Source organism: Myotis davidii, unplaced genomic scaffold (genome assembly GCF_000327345.1).
Source record: "Myotis davidii unplaced genomic scaffold, ASM32734v1 scaffold266, whole genome shotgun sequence".
Lineage (NCBI taxonomy): Eukaryota > Metazoa > Chordata > Mammalia > Chiroptera > Vespertilionidae > Myotis > Myotis davidii.
Window position 1 is genome coordinate 5,258,802 of NW_006300032.1, and position 17,642 is coordinate 5,276,443.

The 17,642-nt window shown below is 42.0% G+C and overlaps 1 protein-coding gene across 4 annotated transcripts; it reads left to right on the plus strand.

Moving 5' to 3' along the window:
- Positions 1-46: 46 nt before the first annotated feature.
- Positions 47-5,612, plus strand: LOC102766031 (serine/threonine-protein kinase Sgk1). Of its 4 annotated transcripts, none has more exons than XM_006776211.2 (12): positions 47-204; positions 341-416; positions 859-934; positions 1,289-1,393; positions 1,501-1,584; positions 1,703-1,834; positions 2,072-2,184; positions 2,519-2,642; positions 3,061-3,156; positions 3,632-3,787; positions 3,880-3,969; positions 4,422-5,612. In XM_006776211.2, exons 1-12 carry the CDS (start codon positions 129-131, stop codon positions 4,587-4,589), a joined length of 1,296 nt encoding a protein of 431 aa, XP_006776274.1. In that variant the 5' UTR covers positions 47-128; the 3' UTR covers positions 4,590-5,612. The 4 variants fall into 4 exon arrangements, with proteins under 4 accessions (XP_006776274.1, XP_015427565.1, XP_015427566.1 ...); XM_015572079.1 differs by lacking the exon at positions 4,422-5,612 and adding an exon at positions 4,088-4,415 and having other exon boundaries at positions 3,880-4,051; XM_015572080.1 differs by lacking the exon at positions 4,422-5,612 and adding an exon at positions 4,088-4,415 and having other exon boundaries at positions 3,880-4,045.
- Positions 5,613-17,642: the final 12,030 nt, after the last annotated feature.

Consider the following 17,642-nt stretch of genomic DNA (forward strand, 5'->3'; position numbering starts at 1 on the left):
CCCCGCCCCCGCGGAGGCGCAGGGCTTATAAGAGCGGCGGCGCGGCCCGAGCGAGCTATCGGTTCAGCCGGTCCCTTCGCTGCCGTTTCTCCGCGTCGCCTCGCTTACTCTGTCCCCTCTCTGCGGCGATGACAGTGAAGACCGAGGCTGCTAGGGGCACCCTCACTTACTCCAGAATGCGGGGCATGGTAGCAATTCTCATCGGTGAGTGCCCCAGTCGCTGGATTTCCCACCGAGGCTATGCCAAGTGGAAATTTTTTGAAGATCCCGCATCCGATTAGTGCGCGTGGCGTCGGGTGTTACCAAGCCATCTAAACGTTTATCTCTCTTTAATTCGCAGCTTTCATGAAACAGAGGAGGATGGGCCTGAACGACTTTATTCAGAAGATTGCCAATAACTCCTATGCATGCAAACAGTAAGTTGGGGGAACTGGGGCACATAAAAATTAGCATAGTTTCAGTCCACCAGCAATAAGGACGTTCTCATCACTGTGTTGATCAGGAAGCCTAAGACTTCCCCGGGGATGGGGATCCCCTTTCAAGTTCTAATTTACGTATAGCATTTTAAACATTAAAATGTAAAATAAATTTGCGGATTTGGCTTGTTCTAAAGCTGTAAGATAAAATTTTGGTGATTGCCTAATTCACCTCTGTCTCCAGGAAGAACAACCCTCATCTCTTTATTTAACTGGGTTTATTATTTTCTTTGGCTAATTTCTTTAACTGAGTAATTTATTTGGATGTCTAGTTTAAACACTGAATTCTCCGGAAAATTCGAGCCAGAAGCTCACTACTTGTGCTGGTGTGCCCCCTTGTGGCGAGTTCGGAGGTTCTAAATTGTTCTTTTTTTCTTTGTAGCCCTGAAGTTCAGTCCATTTTGAAAATCTCCCAACCTCAAGAGCCTGAGCTTATGAATGCCAACCCTTCTCCTCCAGTAAGTATTCTCCATTTGTAATGTCTGTGAAGGAATCTTGTAAATGAGTCAGTATTCCTACATTGATGAATTAAAATGGCATTTCTAGGAATTAGTATTAAGGCAGGAACATAAGCACTTGAGAATTGAGTCAGTGGAGTATTTTCAATGGCATATTTCATAAAATATTTATCTGCTTACAATAACATTGTGTAATCTCCACACTCCAGTTTGAGAAATTAACATGGATAAAAAGTAGTTTTGAGTGTTTGCCTCAGTCATTTGCAGATGTAACATCTTTGACAGAGCCTATACTTTATTATCGATGTCTTTCTTTGAAACCAAAATATTAAAAGAAAGCATTTTATTTTTCAGCCAAGTCCTTCTCAGCAAATCAACCTTGGCCCATCATCCAATCCTCATGCTAAACCATCTGACTTCCACTTCTTGAAAGTGATCGGGAAGGGCAGTTTTGGAAAGGTAATTTCAAATCTGATGTCCCCGTTCCCTAGGTAGCCTTCCCTGCACTTACTTTACCATCTCCCCGGATGCAGGCGGCAAAATGATTTTTTTAATTGACATTTCAGGTTCTTCTAGCAAGACACAAAGCGGAGGAAGCATTCTACGCAGTCAAAGTTCTTCAGAAGAAAGCGATCCTGAAAAAGAAGGAGGTACGTGCAGTGCTGGATGGGTTGCGGTTGGAGATAAGACTTCCACTGAGTAGTTTCACCTTGGAATTTCGTGCCACTTTGAAATTTTGCCACTAAATCGTGATTGTCCTTTTCCTAGGAAAAGCACATTATGTCGGAGCGGAACGTTCTCCTGAAGAATGTGAAGCACCCTTTCCTGGTGGGCCTTCACTTCTCTTTCCAGACTGCTGACAAATTGTATTTTGTCCTCGACTACATTAATGGTGGAGAGGTGAGCAGAGGGGAGATGAGCTAACCTGTCCGTGCACAGTTTTTAAAAGATGCGTAGGGGAGGAAAGTTACCAGAATTAGCATTTCCTTTAACCATCCAGGTCTCAAATGGTTAATAAGTAGACTATTTAGGGCCACTTCCTGCAATTGTTCTCTTCAGCTATATATGTGGAGACTGATTAAATGCATTGTTATCAGGCTTTGGCAAGCGCGACTGACTTTGTTCTGTCTCCTGCAGTTGTTCTACCACCTCCAGAGGGAGCGCTGCTTCCTGGAACCGCGGGCCCGTTTCTATGCTGCTGAAATAGCCAGTGCCTTGGGTTACCTGCACTCCATGAACATCGTTTATAGGTGAGCTGAAGTTCTCCTAAGGCAGCCTTCCTTCGCGGGTATAAAGGAGACACAGGAGGCCTAGCCTTGGACAGGGCCTTAAAATAATGTGTGTCACCTAAAACCTGATCCCCCAGCATGTGAGCTGTCTTGACTCCAGGCCACTAGGGAATTAGCCAACTAGGATCGGACCTAATCCAGGATAGATTAGCAGATCAAGGACTCCCTGTTTTATTCAGGGTACAACTGCAGTGAATGTGAAATGCTTCTAATGCCCCTAACCATTCTCTGTACAGAGGATTTCTCGTGAAGTGAAATTAACTTGTGCAACTACCTTCCTGTCGTTTCTTTACAGAGACTTAAAACCAGAGAATATTCTGCTGGATTCCCAGGGACACATTGTCCTTACTGACTTTGGGCTCTGCAAGGAGAACATCGAGCCCAACGGCACGACATCCACCTTCTGTGGCACCCCCGAGGTAGGAGCGTCCTCCAGTGCTGCCTGGTCCGCCCCCTCCTTCCCAGAGAGAAAGCGCAGTAATGCGTTTCACCACAGAAAGACTCAACTGTTCTCTGAGGTTTCTTAGTCCAATTCAGTGCCAGTAAAATACACTTGCTATTTGATGCAGCATGAGATGTTCCAAGGCCGTATGCTGCTTTAATGAAAGCTAGCTGTTTGCAAGATCCATGTCAAAAAAAGATTTCTAAATCCCCAAGGAAGATGCTGTTGGGTGGCCAGTCAGCTTTCAAGTCCACTCGTTTGATCAGGAAGTCATCTAGAGAAATACATTCTCCAAGTGGATCCAGGGTCTCTCAGCTCTTTCAAAGGGCATGCCTGGCCTTGGGATTGCCTGGTTTCGCTGGCTCTAAACTCTCTTCTCCTGGTCTGTCTTTCAGTATCTCGCACCCGAGGTGCTTCATAAGCAGCCTTACGACAGGACTGTGGACTGGTGGTGCCTGGGGGCCGTCTTATATGAGATGCTCTATGGCCTGGTGAGTAGCACATTGAGAACCGTGGTATATTGCCCCGATGGATAATGCTCCCTAGAATGTAGTCTTCTTACAATCCAGACTCTTCTGGGCACATAGGCCCCCTTGCATACCTGGTCCTTGTGTCCTGACCTTTATCAGTAAGCTTATCAAATGCTGGTAAGAAGCATATTGGTTATTTTATAAGTGTTGGAGGGTGAATTCTTACCTAGTAGATTTTTCTTTTGTAAATTCACATTTTAGTAGATATGCTTACACTTAACCTATGTGAGCATGACAAACATGACTTGATCAGCATCTAACCCCTGGTACGAGTTGCCAAAGAGACACTTAAAAATCTAAGGCCAAAAAATATCAAGAAAAAGACATTGACCAATCCAAGTTCATATATTGCAGCTTAGATCTTTTTCTCTATTTGATAATATGTGCTGTACAAAGCTTCAAGGTAAATATTAAGTGATGGTCTCCCTTCTTTCAGCCTCCTTTTTACAGCCGAAACACAGCTGAGATGTATGACAACATTCTGAACAAGCCCCTCCAGTTGAAGCCAAATATCACAAATTCTGCAAGACACCTCCTGGAGGGCCTCCTGCAGAAGGACCGGACCAAGCGGCTGGGCGCCAAGGACGACTTTGTGAGTGTTGCTTCCTGTTCTCCTGGTTGGCTGGGAGGTGCCCTTCTCAAATTCGGCCTGTTTAAGTTAACCCCGGTGTTCCTTCTCAACAGATGGAGATTAAGAATCATGTCTTCTTCTCTGTAATTAACTGGGATGATCTCATTAATAAGAAGATTACTCCTCCTTTTAACCCAAATGTGGTGAGTATCTTTCTTCTAAATATAGGGGGGGCCCAAGGTCATTTCTTTAAAGTCAGATGTGGTGGTGGTGGTGGTGGTGGTGGTGGTGGTGGTGGTGGTGGTGGTGGTGGTGGTGGAGAGGGGAAGGCCCTCACGGAATAAATTGGCAGATATTTTATTCATGGACCATTATTTTACTACAGAAAAAGTAGAATATTTGTCCCAACAAAGCTCACAGGATTTTTCAACACACTTATCAATTAAAGTACCCAAAAAAGGGTAACATTACCCTCATCATTTAAACTCTGCATGGCCTCTGGGGGTCATACCTGAAATGGGTGATTATTATGGGAGTTTCCGTATTGTGCCCTAAAGACCTGAGCACCAGAACTTAAAGCCTAAATAAGGACTTTCCAGCCCTGTATCCAGTGTGGATTCTTAACACTGAATGTGGTTTTCCCTTCCTGCTGCAGAGCGGACCCAGCGACCTGCGGCACTTCGACCCCGAGTTTACTGAAGAGCCCGTCCCCAACTCCATCGGCAGGTCCCCCGACAGCATCCTCCTCACAGCCAGCGTCAAGGAGGCCGCCGAGGCCTTCCTGGGCTTCTCCTACGCGCCTCCCGTGGACTCTTTCCTCTGAACCGTCGGGGGGTGGGTTTGAAGGATTTTCTGTGTGTTTTGAAATGTTTTAGTTAGCTCTTGGCGGAGCTGCCAACTGACAGGACATCTTCAAAGAGAATTTGCACATCTCCGGGAGCTTGCACGTCTGGGCAATCTTATTGCACACTGTTTGCTGGAAGCTTTTCGAAGAGCACATCCTCCTCTCAGTGAGCTCATGAGGTTTTCATTTTTATCCTTCCTTCCAACGTGGTGCTATCTGAAATTCGCGTTAGAGTGCCGCCCTAGGCAGGTGCAGCGGTCCCGTCAGAAGGACACTGCCCTCAGGAGGGTCTCCTGGGAGGGTCAGTCCGGGCTGTGATACCGAATCTTATGAAATGTGCCTTTTCTGATGAGATTGTGTGAGCTCCAAAGCTTTTCCTGTTGCAGTGTTTCAGTTCTTTATCTTTCCTTGTGGATTGCTGTGCGAACAGCGGTCTGAGTGCGGTATGCCTGAGCACAGATGGGTTTAGTTGTAAGCATCAATGTGACACTTGCAGGACACTACAATGTGGGACATTGTTTGTTTCTTCCATATTTGGAAGATAAATTTATGCGCAGACTGTTTTTTTTTTTGTAAGATATAGTTAATTAAAATTTATTGAAATGGTCTTGCAATGACTTGTGCAAGATGCTTAAAGAAAGCATTGCTGCTATAAATATTTCTATTTTTAGAAAGGGTTTTTATGGACCAATGCCCCAGTTGTCGGTCAAGCCTGGTGTTTTCATTGTTTAAAATGTCACCTGAAAATGGGCATTATTTATGGGGTATTTTTTTGCATTCCCGGTAATTGTATGTATTGTATAAAGTCTGTACATTGGGTTATAACACTAGTATATTTAAACTTACAGGCTTATTTGTAATGTAAACCACCATTTTAATGTACTGTAATTAACATGGTTATAATATGTACAATTCTTCCCCCCTTCCCATCACACACCTTTTGTGTGTGTGTGATAAACCAGTTTTGGTTTGCAATAAAACCTTAAAAAATATTTACATAAATTGTGTCATGCGTGTTCTTTTAATATAGTATTTTGGTCTGGGGGGCTGAGGGGGGTTAGAGAACAATAATGGGTTCATTTAAAATCTAAAACCAGGGAAATGCTACTGTAATTGCTTCCAATAGCAGTAGCTATTGACTCCGGGGGAGTAGAGGGTGGTCTTACAGTCAAATTTATATTCCAGGTCTTCTTAGCATTTATGAAGTCAGTTATTCATAAATCCATCCAAACAAATCCTTTTCAAGTTACCGGTCTCACAAGGACAGCCATGATGTAATGTTCCCTATATTCATTGCGTGTCCTATGACGTTGACAGCTGTTTGTTCGGACATTTAGCTTGTCTGAAGTAACAGGTAATGCTTTCTACAAATACTTGAGCGCCTACTCCGGGCCAAGCTCTGTCTTGAGTGCTGCGGATATAGCAGTGAGCAAAGCAGACCAATCCCTGCCTTGATAGGAGAGGCAGACTTCCTCAGTGGAGCTGTTTATTGAAAGGGGGATCAATATCACAATCTGCACCGGTAGGAGAATGCCACCGAAGAGGGTGAGGACGTTTGTCATGAATGGAGGTGTTCCCCAGAAGCCGAGCTGGCAGGACTTCTAGTTTAGGGAGTACCCAGAGCCGAACCGAGCCCAGTGCTGGCTCAGAACGATCCCCAAGGAGCAGCACATTCCTGGCCTGGACCTGAAGCCCAAGCCTGTGCACAGCCAGCACTGCGTGGACCCAGCGTACTCGGGGGCTGGCATGCAGAGGCCCGTCCTAGAGCTCATGCCGCTGGAATATTTACAGTGGAAGAGGGGGAAGTAGCACGATATTAGAGCATCTTCTTGTGTCCAAATTTTGGGGCTTTTATACTTTTTTAGGCCCTTCACACAAATTCCTAGCAAACAGGGAGTCAGCCCCCCAACAGTTGATCTTGCTGCTGCTTTCGCCTCTAAGCCTACTGCACCCCCTCTACCCTGACTGCTCAGTCTGCAGAGGTATTTCCCCAGGGAAAGTTGTCATCGTCTTCCCTTTTATTGTGCCTCTTCTATCTCCCACCCTCACCCCAACCCCACCTCCAAGGCTTCTCAGGGCTGAACAGGTGTTTGGAAATTACTTAGTCCTTGTCCCTCATAATCCATTGAAGGAATGGGATCAAAGTGACTCAGCAACTTCTTGCAGAAAGTGGCTTCCAGTCAAAGGTCTGCCTTTTAGTTGCTGCTCTACCTACCATCAATAGCTACATATTAAATCCCCAGCAACCCCAAATGCCCAAACCAACTACAGCGACGGAGAATCTAAGCCTGCATTCTCCTAGTCAAGATTGATGCTAACTCCGACAGGGAGGTGATTTGCACGTCTCCCCCTCATTCTCATTATAAGTAACAGTTATGAATTCCTCCTTGAACAAAAAGTACTTACATCACATTTTAATTTGAACACAGTTCTTGCTGGCTGGGAATCCATAATCTGATTATAAATAACTCAGAGGGGCCAGTCATGCATTACAAAGCTTATTGATTTTTTTAAGGGTAGGAATTTGGTTTATTGGGTTACAGTCAATCACTGTATAAGATCTGAACTGCATTGTTCAAGAAATGAAAGGAGCCAGAGGAATCCCAAGTGTTGTCACACAAGTGGGAGGAGATTAGATCAAACAAGTGGGTGGGACGGGGAACCAGGCAAGAACAGGGAAGTCGAGAAAGGACAAGGGATCAATAAAAAAGGGCAAATATTTACTATGCACTGATGTCAAATGATTCCAGTAATGTCAAAAAGCATTCGCACAGAGGTTTCTTTTACCTACAGGAGTGGTGCACATTCTTGCCAGCATTCTAACCTACATTTGAGCATGATGGTTGCAAAAGGAGACAAATTCTCTTCAAAACTCTCCAGCTTTGGGTCTGCTCAGATGTGGGTATGGGGGAAATCACTGAGCTCAGATTCCCACAAGTTAAAGTGAGACTCAAAACCACCGCTCCCATGAAGAATAAGTCAAACACTGTGCTTAGAGAAGTTGCCGTCTACCTGGGGAGACATAGCACCGACCCATGGAATATGACAAGTGGTGAAGGAGGGCTTTAGAGGACTTCCGAAGTCCAGAGGTTCTCTGGGGGGTTGGCCCATTGGAGCAGGCGTCACAGAAGGATGCCAAAGATTCATCTAAGCAATTCTACTTCTAGGGAGTTTAATGGGATTCAGACCCTGAGAACTAGATATCAATAACAACCTGTACTATTGAACTCTTACAATGCCAGACATTGTCATAAGTATTTTATACTTTCTTTAATCTTCAGAACAACCCTGCCATGACAATAATGAAGGAACCCGCACAGAAAGGCAATTGGCGGGTTAGTAGTGGTGCGATTAGAAGTCAAATCATGACAGTCTGGCCCCAAAGCCTATGTTTACAACCATTACGTTATTCTGCCTGACAGGTGACAACAGAATATAGAAGCAAAAAATTGTGAGCTTGTTAGTCATTAGCATAATGATGTTAACTTAAGATGGTGTTCATCAGAACAGCATTTCTATTAAGAAAAACACACTTCTCTAAATTATTTAAGCCCAATTTAAGAAATTACTTAAATGTTTTTCTCATATGGCATGGAAATTGTTAACGAATCATCAAAGCCAACAATTAATTACTATTGCTTAGACTTTACTAGTGGCTTATACATGATCTCTCCTGTTCTTCTTTGGACGCTATATGCTTGCTATGTAAGAATGTGTTTAATTTATGTTTTCCCTGCCTTCCACATTTTTCTGGAGGTTTTGGCAACAAGACTAGGTGCAATCCTTGACGTTTACTTAGTGTTTACTTATAACATTGTGTTCAGAGATATGTTTGTGTATGTGGAGATCTTGGAAACCATGGATTCCAATGGGCAGGGTTCTTGATTTCCTCTTTTCTGTGCTGCCTGTTCTTGCTCCACCTAGGGTATCATGACAGGCATGATGATGATGCTGAAACAGTAATATATGAGGTACAGACTGTTCACAAGAACATGTCCATGAAGACAATCACTTCTTGTGAACAGTACACCATAAAGACATAGTGTCACTTTACGTATACCCATAAAACAGATAAGTGGCTGCCAATTTGTTCAGATATCCAGATGACTTAAACACAATTCTGCTCAATCTTTATTTATTGCCACTTTAGATAGTCATAAACTCTCTTTTTTAAATTAAAGTATAGTTTAAATACAGTATCATATTAGCTTTAGGTATACAACATAGTAATTTGACGTTTCTATTTCTCACAATGTGGTCACCACAGTAAGTGTAGCAACCATCTGTCACCGTACAGTTATTACGATGATATGGACAATTTTCCCTAGGCTGTACTTTACATCCCCGTCACATACTGAGTTTTTTAAAATAACCATAGAGGTTTGTGCCTCCTATTCCCTTTCACCTTTTTAAAGCCATCCTCCCACCTGCCTCCCCTCTAGCAGCCCTCAGTTTGTTCCCTGTATTATGAATCTGTTTCTGTCTTGTTTCATTTCACCATTTCTTTTTGTTTTATAGATTCCACATATAAGTGAAATCATATAGTATTTGTCTTTCTCTGTCTGACTTATTTCATTTAGCATAATACTGTCTAGGTCCATCCATGTTGTCAGAAATGGCAAGGTTTCAATCGTTTTTATGGCTGAGCAATATTTCATTCTGTGGTGTGTGTGTGGGTGTGTGTGTGTGTGTGTGTGTATCCCAACTTCTTACCGACTCATTTCATTTATCAATGGACACTTGGGCTGCTTGCACATCTTGACTATTGTAAGTAATGCTTCAATAAACATAAGGGTGCATATACCTTTTTGAATTAGTGTTTTTGTTTCCTTCAGATAAATACTCAGAAGTGGGAACCTCTATTAAAGTTTACTTAATTAGGGGTTCAAATTGAAAATAATCATTATATTTTCCTCTAAAAGATCATGAAAAAGAGACACAGAAATTATCTAATGCTTTAAATAAATTACATGCTACCTAATAATAATGGGCAATTTTCAAATTAGACATATTAGAAGACTTTTTAAAAAAGATAACAAACAAAAAATAAAATAATCAGAGAAAAAGAAAGAATGTAAAAGAAATGATGTTTCATTTATACATGGATAACATGCTCAAGGCCAAATCCTATAATATAAGAGAGGAATATGCTAATTATCCATTACACCGTAACGTCACTACCAATCTACAAGTGGTAGAGAGCTACAGGAGGAAAGGGTAGCGAGCTACCAGCGGAGAGAGCTACAGGAGGGCAGGCCATTGAGCGAAGAGCTACAGGAGAGTGCCGCAGTGAGCTATGAGCAGCGGAGAGCTACCAGCGGTGGTGGTAGCGGTGGGTGGCCAGCTGAGGCAAGCGGCAGCGAGCTACTTGTGCTCGGATTTGTGCACAGGGCTACTAGTAAATAAATAAAAACATGACAGCTCAAAATGAGTAATAATTTTACAATTGCCTCATTCAGCCCAGCCCATCCCAATTTCCCTTCTCTGGAGATAACCAACAGTAAGCTTTTTTTCTGGTGCATCCCCTTAGAGATTTGTTATGCATATACAACCAGAAAGGCTTCTAATAACACAGAGTTAGAATTTTAAAGAAGAGAGTAGAGGAGGTGACTTGATTGCTGTTTGATTTTTTTGGTATCGTAATTGTTTATATTTTTTAAAAAGTTTAACATCTCACTTGTGTGATTCTAGTGTTTAAAAATACTTGGTGCAATGTAGCTCAGACTGCATGTCAAATTTTTCATCTGCTGCTGAATGAAGACACAGCAATCTGGTTTCATGTTGCAGATTCAACAAAGAGGTAGACTCACTGAGTCACAATGGTTGACTTTCAAGGTGGCCCTTTGCAGCTGTGTATGTTTTTTGCCTTGCCCTCAGTCTTTAGGCCCTAATACTTTAGCAATGCCACTCGAGCTACACACTTTCTAAAACGGCTAGAAACCACCTTGATTCTCCCGTCACTAAATAGTTATTATGCCTAGGGCCCACATAAAAGTTTTCACAAAACTTACCTGATTCAGAGATAATACTTTCCATTTCTTACCATCCTTCAGTGATTCTCCCTAACAACCATCTTTTCATTTCCCATTTCATAGAACCAAAAGAAAACAGAAAAAAAAAAAATCAAGGTAAGAAAGATCACTAGGTTCAGAGATGACAAACTCAGTGCCTTCAGGAGCCAGGCTTGTAAATCATATTAGAATAAGACAATAAGAGCCATGTTCAATGTATTTTCTCTTAAAAGCATTGAAATTAAAATAATAATTAAGATAAAAAACAGAAACCACTGTGTTAGCCACGTAAAATGAGTCTATGGCCAGAAACAACTATAAATTTCCTAGTCTAATCTCATATGCAATTATGTAAATTTTAATCAGCTGCCTTGTCTTTTGTATTCGTGACCTTTTGTGTTTGTTACCGATGAGCAACACCACAAAAAACAAAGCCCAGGAACACTAGGAATTGAGAGCTCTGCTTCTCCCAACTATGCAACAGCGGGGAAGGAATGGGCTTACAAGAGCACTAGTTTTCATTAGACGACACAAAGTCCAGCCATCCAGGTTGATAGAGATTGCCCCCAGCTTCTAATCATATTCACACACCTAGTGGTTCCAAATCCCATCCGAATTCCATAACCAGTTTTGGAAAGGAAGCAGGCTCTTTAGTGTATCATCTGGGAGCGTTTTAAGAGGCCCCCTTTTTAACAGACCACTCACTCACAAGGGAAAATGGATCACACATTATTTATAACTAGAGGCCTGGTACATGAAATTTGTGCACAGTGGGGGAGGGGAGTCCCTCAGCCCAGCCTGCACCCTCTCCAATCCGGATCCCTCTCGCAATCCAGGACCACTGGCTCTTAACCTCTTGCCTGCCTACCAGCTTGATCACCACCTAACTGCTCCCCTGCTGGTCTGATGGCCCCCAACTGCCCTCCCCTGCTGCCTGATCACCCCTAACTGCCTCTGCCTCAGCCCCCACCTCCATGGCTTTGTCCAGAAGGAAGTCAAACGGTCAGAAGATGTCTGGTCTCCCAGTCTAATTAGCATATTACCCTTTTATTAGTATAGATAATCTGAAGAATTTTCTGTCTTCCATAAAAGGACAAGGAATCAGCTTGGCCAAGCTATCCTGAGTTACAATGAACAGGAAGCCAAGAAAAGAGATGTTGAGTAAATTAAATTCCTTTTAGTTCTCTTAAATTCATGTCATAAAGTAAAAGTGAATTGTATTACTCTACTCACCAACTAAAACAGTAGCATAGTGTTCCAATAGCCTGATATTACATGCCAACCTTAAAAGAGAAAAGAGGTGAATGACACTTTCATAAAATCTTTCTTCTTTACTTTTTCATCATTGCGAATAGCAGTATCATCAAATCCATGGGGAAAAAAATCTTGGGTTGTTGAGGGAATATCTGGATGTAAACCAGAAGATTTAGGTTCAGATTCTACCTCTGTCATCTTGCTAAGTCCTCTTTTTCAATGGGGATGCTAGTAACTGTTCCGCTTTCTTCACAGGGCAATGCAAAGCTCTAATAAGAGAGACATTGTATGAGAATGGGCTTCCGCTGTCTGGGAAGTGATCAACTACTTTCAGAACCTTCTTAGAAAACGCCCTGCCTCAGAGGTATCAATTTACACAGTCATATTAGTTTACACAGGCCTTCAAGACTTAAGGTCTCTAGGAGTTAAGACGTTTCTAATACATTGTCCTACTGTGAATTTTGTCACCTAGAAGTTAGTTCTTAAACACATCTCAATACATATGTTTATTTGAATGGACTTTGAAAATTCTTTCCACTGAAAAGCAGAAAGCTTTTTCAAGGAATTAAATCTTCAAATGCAGAGATTAAGAACTGTTCTCCATTTTGCTAACCCCTAACATGTTTAAATCTTATATGTGAATAATGAACAAATAATTGAAAAAATAATGTATATTACTAAGTAAAGAATATACAAATAATCATTTCACTATTCTTTCAGTTGTTTATTGTTGTTTTTTCATGAAAGCCACTTGGAGAGAGAGAGAGAGAATAAATAACCTGCATTCACAGAACACTTCACACTACCTCTCGTTAGCTCATTTTATCATACCAGGCAGATAAGGTAAATGGGGTAAATTACATCTATTTCATTTTACATATGCTAAACGAGGCTCTGAGAAGTTTACATGAATAGGCCCATGGAGTAAGTGGAAGAGTCAGACGTGAGCCCACTGCTTCTGACAACAGAGACTTTCTCTTTCCACAGCTCCTTCGAGCATCATGGAGTGTTACTGAGCAGAAGTCTCCAGGAACGGATAGGCCAGCTGTCTCATCCCCCTTCCATAGAGGCTGCCCTTTTATGAGTCAGGCACTTGAAACTGAAGAGAGAAACCAAGGTCACCAGTAAATAACTTTGGAATATGCAGCTCAAATGTGAACGGGCCATTTTATAGCTCCATTAAAATTCGTTACAAATCTCCTGAGAGGCGGTTTCTGATGTTTAATGGTGTCTGAGGCCTGTGTTTAAGGAATAGTTATACAGTACTCTACATTCCTCATAGAGCCTATGTGAGAATCAAGTGAAAGGAGTCTTTACAAAGAAGGAATCACTGTCCCGACTTTTATTGCCTGACCCGAGACCCCACAGCAATGTGTGAAACAACACCAGCCTCGGTCTGCAGCGCCACCCAGTGGCCCAATAATGCTTGAACTTCGTATGCATCTTCTTGTTTCCAGATGGTAAATATTATCTGTATTACATACCTGTTACACGGGCCTTGTGCTCACACTCAGTATATTTCTTTCAGATTTTTTATTTATATGATTTTGTGACTGAATTTTATGTTCATAAATCATAACAAGAAAGAGCCAAATTTCAGAGCATAAATCCATATATATTTTTTTAAATTGATTTCAGAGAGGAAGGGAGAGGGGGAGAGAGAAACATCAATGATGAGAGAAAATCATTGATCAGCTTCCTCCTGCAACCCCCTACTGGGGATTGAGTCCACAACCCAGGCATGTGCCCTTGACTGGAATCAAACCAGGGACCTTTCAGTCCGCAGGCCGACGCTCTATCCACTGAGTTAAACCAGGTAGGGCCCCATATTTTATTTTATTTCTCTTTTTTTTCTTTTTCTTTTTCTTTCTTTTTTTTTTTTTTTTTTTTTTGGTGCCCTAAACTGGAATCGAACCTGGGACTCTTCAGTCCGCAGGCTGACGCTCTAACCACTGAGCCAAACAGGCCAAGGGCAGGGCCCCATATTTTAATGTGTAATGAATGCTTCAGTCTGCATAGCTGTCAATATTTTTCTTATAAACCAGCTGCTATTTAACACAGGAGGAAAAGCTGTGAATGTTGTTGGAGAGGTCTGTTTCTGTCTTGATTTGCCCATAAGTTGTGCTTAAAATTGCTACGTCCACACCTGCCTAGTGCTAGAGAGACAACAATGAGCAAAAAGCAATGTGGTCCCCCCGTTCACGAAGTTTGCAAATTTAGTCAGAGAGATACACAGTAATTAAGTAGCTACACAAATGTTATTGCCTCACTTATCTCGGGAAATGAGAATACTTGTTCCTTGGTTTTTGTTTGTTGTTGTTTTTCCAAAAAAGCAAGAACTAATTTGTCCTCATATATATCTGGATTTTGGGGGCTGTGGGTTTACAATTGAAAGGCTTGAAGCTGTTTTGTTTAAACCTGACAATCATCAGGAAGAAAGCAGTGCTCTCCATCTTATAGCAAAACTGTGTGAAACAGTGGACTTTGGAATCAGAAGCACCACTGCTTGGATCCTGTGATCTCTCACTATTCGTGTGGCCTTCAGCAAATAATTTTATCTCCCTGATACTCACTTTTTATTTTCTTCTAATATAGAAATAATAATAATACCTACCTTGAAGGGGAAAGCCATGACTATTACAGCACATGGTATGTAATAGGTGACTAATAAATATATTGCCTAAAGCATCATGATATCAAAAACCACATGATTTTCAATGCATCACTCATATTTACTGAACCTTGAAGTTTAAACCAATAAGAAAATATGTAAAAGTGAATCAAAAATAAGAGAAAATTATTAGTTTTGTGAACACAGTATATTGATAGCATTATTATCTTTGCATGTAAATATAAGCTATTCACATTTCAAAGACATCCAGTATGTATATCTAAATTCTCATTTACTAGGCCCAAGAGTTGGGCTAAAGTAGATGTTCTAAATTAAACTGGTTTAGATGAGGAAGGGAGCACAGCTTAACTGGCTAGCATAGTTCTCATGACAAGTTAAAAAGAGAAATGGACCTAAAATCCATGAGTCCTAACTCTCTGGGTTGTCTCTCTAGATACCATTGAAAAGAATGGATACTTCTGAATATCTAGACATTATTAACATAAAAGACTTCTCAATATTGTTGGAAGTCTTGCCATGAAAACAATCTTTCAGGTAATTTCCTCACTTATGAATAAAGGAAATGTATCAAATGGTGTTCCAGTTATAAGAAGTTTTCTCTCCTATTAAGCCCAGACATACCTGAGAAAGGAGGGAAAGATTAAAGAGCTAACATGCGTTAAAACCTACATATGTGTTAAGCATTTGAGATACATTGTCTTATTTAATCAGATAAGTACTGTTGTCTCTGGATTATGGAGGAGACTCTGAGATAAGAAGAATAGATCATTTATCCACAGAGCTCATGAATGGCAGAGACAGAATTTATTCAGGACTTGCTGACCAAGAGACCCTCCTCTGTCCATCCCTTCCCTGTCAGAAGACTGACGGATGGAAGCGAACACACTCCTCCCTGACCTTGAATGTATTCACTCTTCATGCGATCCAGTCACTAGCAGTCACAAACTTCTACTCCAAGTGGCGCCAAGAAATTGATCACAGTTAATGTCCCTCTCCTTATTTTTACAGAGGAAGCTAGGGAGATCAAGATCCTTCTCAGAAATTAGTGCAATCAAAAGTGGTCTGTGGAAGTCAGTGCATTTTGTTTGTTAGTCTCTGTTTTGGGGAAATATTTTGAAGCTTATTCTGAACACATATTTTTGTAATTTTTCTGCATCATGGACTGAGAAGGGCCCAATGGTGGTTCCTCCTTGACTACTGTTCTTGTCATTTAATATGATATGGGAAGAAGGAAAATTGGAAGCCAAAGCTAATCTGGGCAAGAGGCTGGTGTCACTAGACGTGGATATTACTTCTCCAGATGACTTTGTGGCTGAGCTGGCATTGCTGTGTGACATTAGAAGTTTGAAAGTAGGTAATAAGGTTCGTGGAAGGACTCCACCTGCAAGGAAATGTGTGTACTGTAAAGTAAGAACACTGCACAGGCATTTGCATTCGCATACATGTGCTGAACTCTGACAGTAACTGGGACTTTTCAAAAGGGACCCGTACTTTGCATCATTTCTGTGCCTGCTCAGCCTGTAATTCCTGACTGCATGTCATCTTCTGCCGGAGTCCATTCATTGTCTTCACTAACTGAGTTTAGACAGAGACCCCCCAAAAGCTAGTAGTCATTGAAAGTCCTGGCAAAGGGCAGGGCTGTGCACCACCCGGTTAATCAAGGAACCACTCAGTTAATTTAGACAATAATAGTTGAAGCATCCCCACCTTAGTTCCCTTAATTCCTTAGATACTTATGTAGATCCTTGTTGATTATTGTTAATCAGATACTCCAGGAAATCTATTGATGAGCTAATCAGATACTTTTGTCTATTCCTGGAAATTGTTTGCTGATCTGTGTCATTGAAACTTCCTTACCCTAAGGGCTACTCCAGATCAATAAAAGATTGGAGCGGCCTGAGCATCGGTGGAAGTCCTTCGGGACTTGGCCGCCTGGTCCCCCAATATTGCAAAATTATCTCGTGTCTTTTTCTCTCATTTGTTGTGCGGCTCCTCTTTCAGATACCGATACTCCACACAGAACGTGGAGGGAGTGTTACTCAACAATCTTCCAAATGAAAATCCCCATGAAATGGCTCATAAGAGAGGAGTCCTACATTTGCCATGTGAGCACTGGGCAGGGCCAGGCTGAGTGACCAGTGTCCTGCATGTGAGGCTGTGCTTTGGAGAAAGACTTCTCACTGTGCTCTGGTATGTGAAGCCACGAGTTAAGCCAAGAAGTCCTGTTCTGGGGGCCAAGGTCAGAGTCAGAACCAGATAGACAGAAACCAAACCAGACCAGGCAAACGGGTCTCGGGACCTTGACAAACTGGTCAAGCTCTCACCTGTCTCAGAGCTTCCCACTTGCTCTTTCTCTTCCTGAAAGTCTGCCTCACCTACTCTACCTTTTGATGAAGATGTGTTCCCTCCACCCTATCTAAAGCAGCTCTCTAATAAATTATTCTCTCTTCCTACTATACTTATATCCTTTACTAGAGGCCCGGTGCACAAAATTTGTGCATGGGTAGGGTCCTTAGGCCTGGCCAGCGATTGGGGCCCATCTGTAGGGCGAGTGATCAGTGCGCGGTCGTTCCACTGGTTGTTCTGCCGTTTGGTCGATTTGCATATTAGGCTTTTATTATATAGGATTACACCACAGTCTGCAATATTCATTTATGTCTCCTCTTAGAATATGTGCTCCCTGAGGGCAGACACTTTATCAGATCTTTGTTAAATCCCTAGCCTCCACATACATGCCATGGCATATAGTCAGTGCTCAATAAGTGTATTTTTTAAGTTTTATTTTATTGTTTAAAGTATTACATATAGTATTGCATATGTCTCCTTTTCCCCCCATTGACCCCCCCACACACTCAATGCCTCCCCACCCCATAGCACATGCCCTCACACGCCCCCCTCCACCAGTGTCTGTGTCCATTGGTTATGCTTATAGGCATGCATAGAAGTCCTTTGGTTGATCTCTTATCCCCACCCTCCACCCCTCCCCTGCCTTCCCACTGAAGTTTGATAGTCTGTTCGATGCTTCTTTGTCTCTGTATCTATTTTTGTTCATCAGTTTATAATGTTCATTATATTCCACAAATGAGTGAGATCAGGTGATATTTATCTTTCAATATTTACCAGTTTTTTATTCTG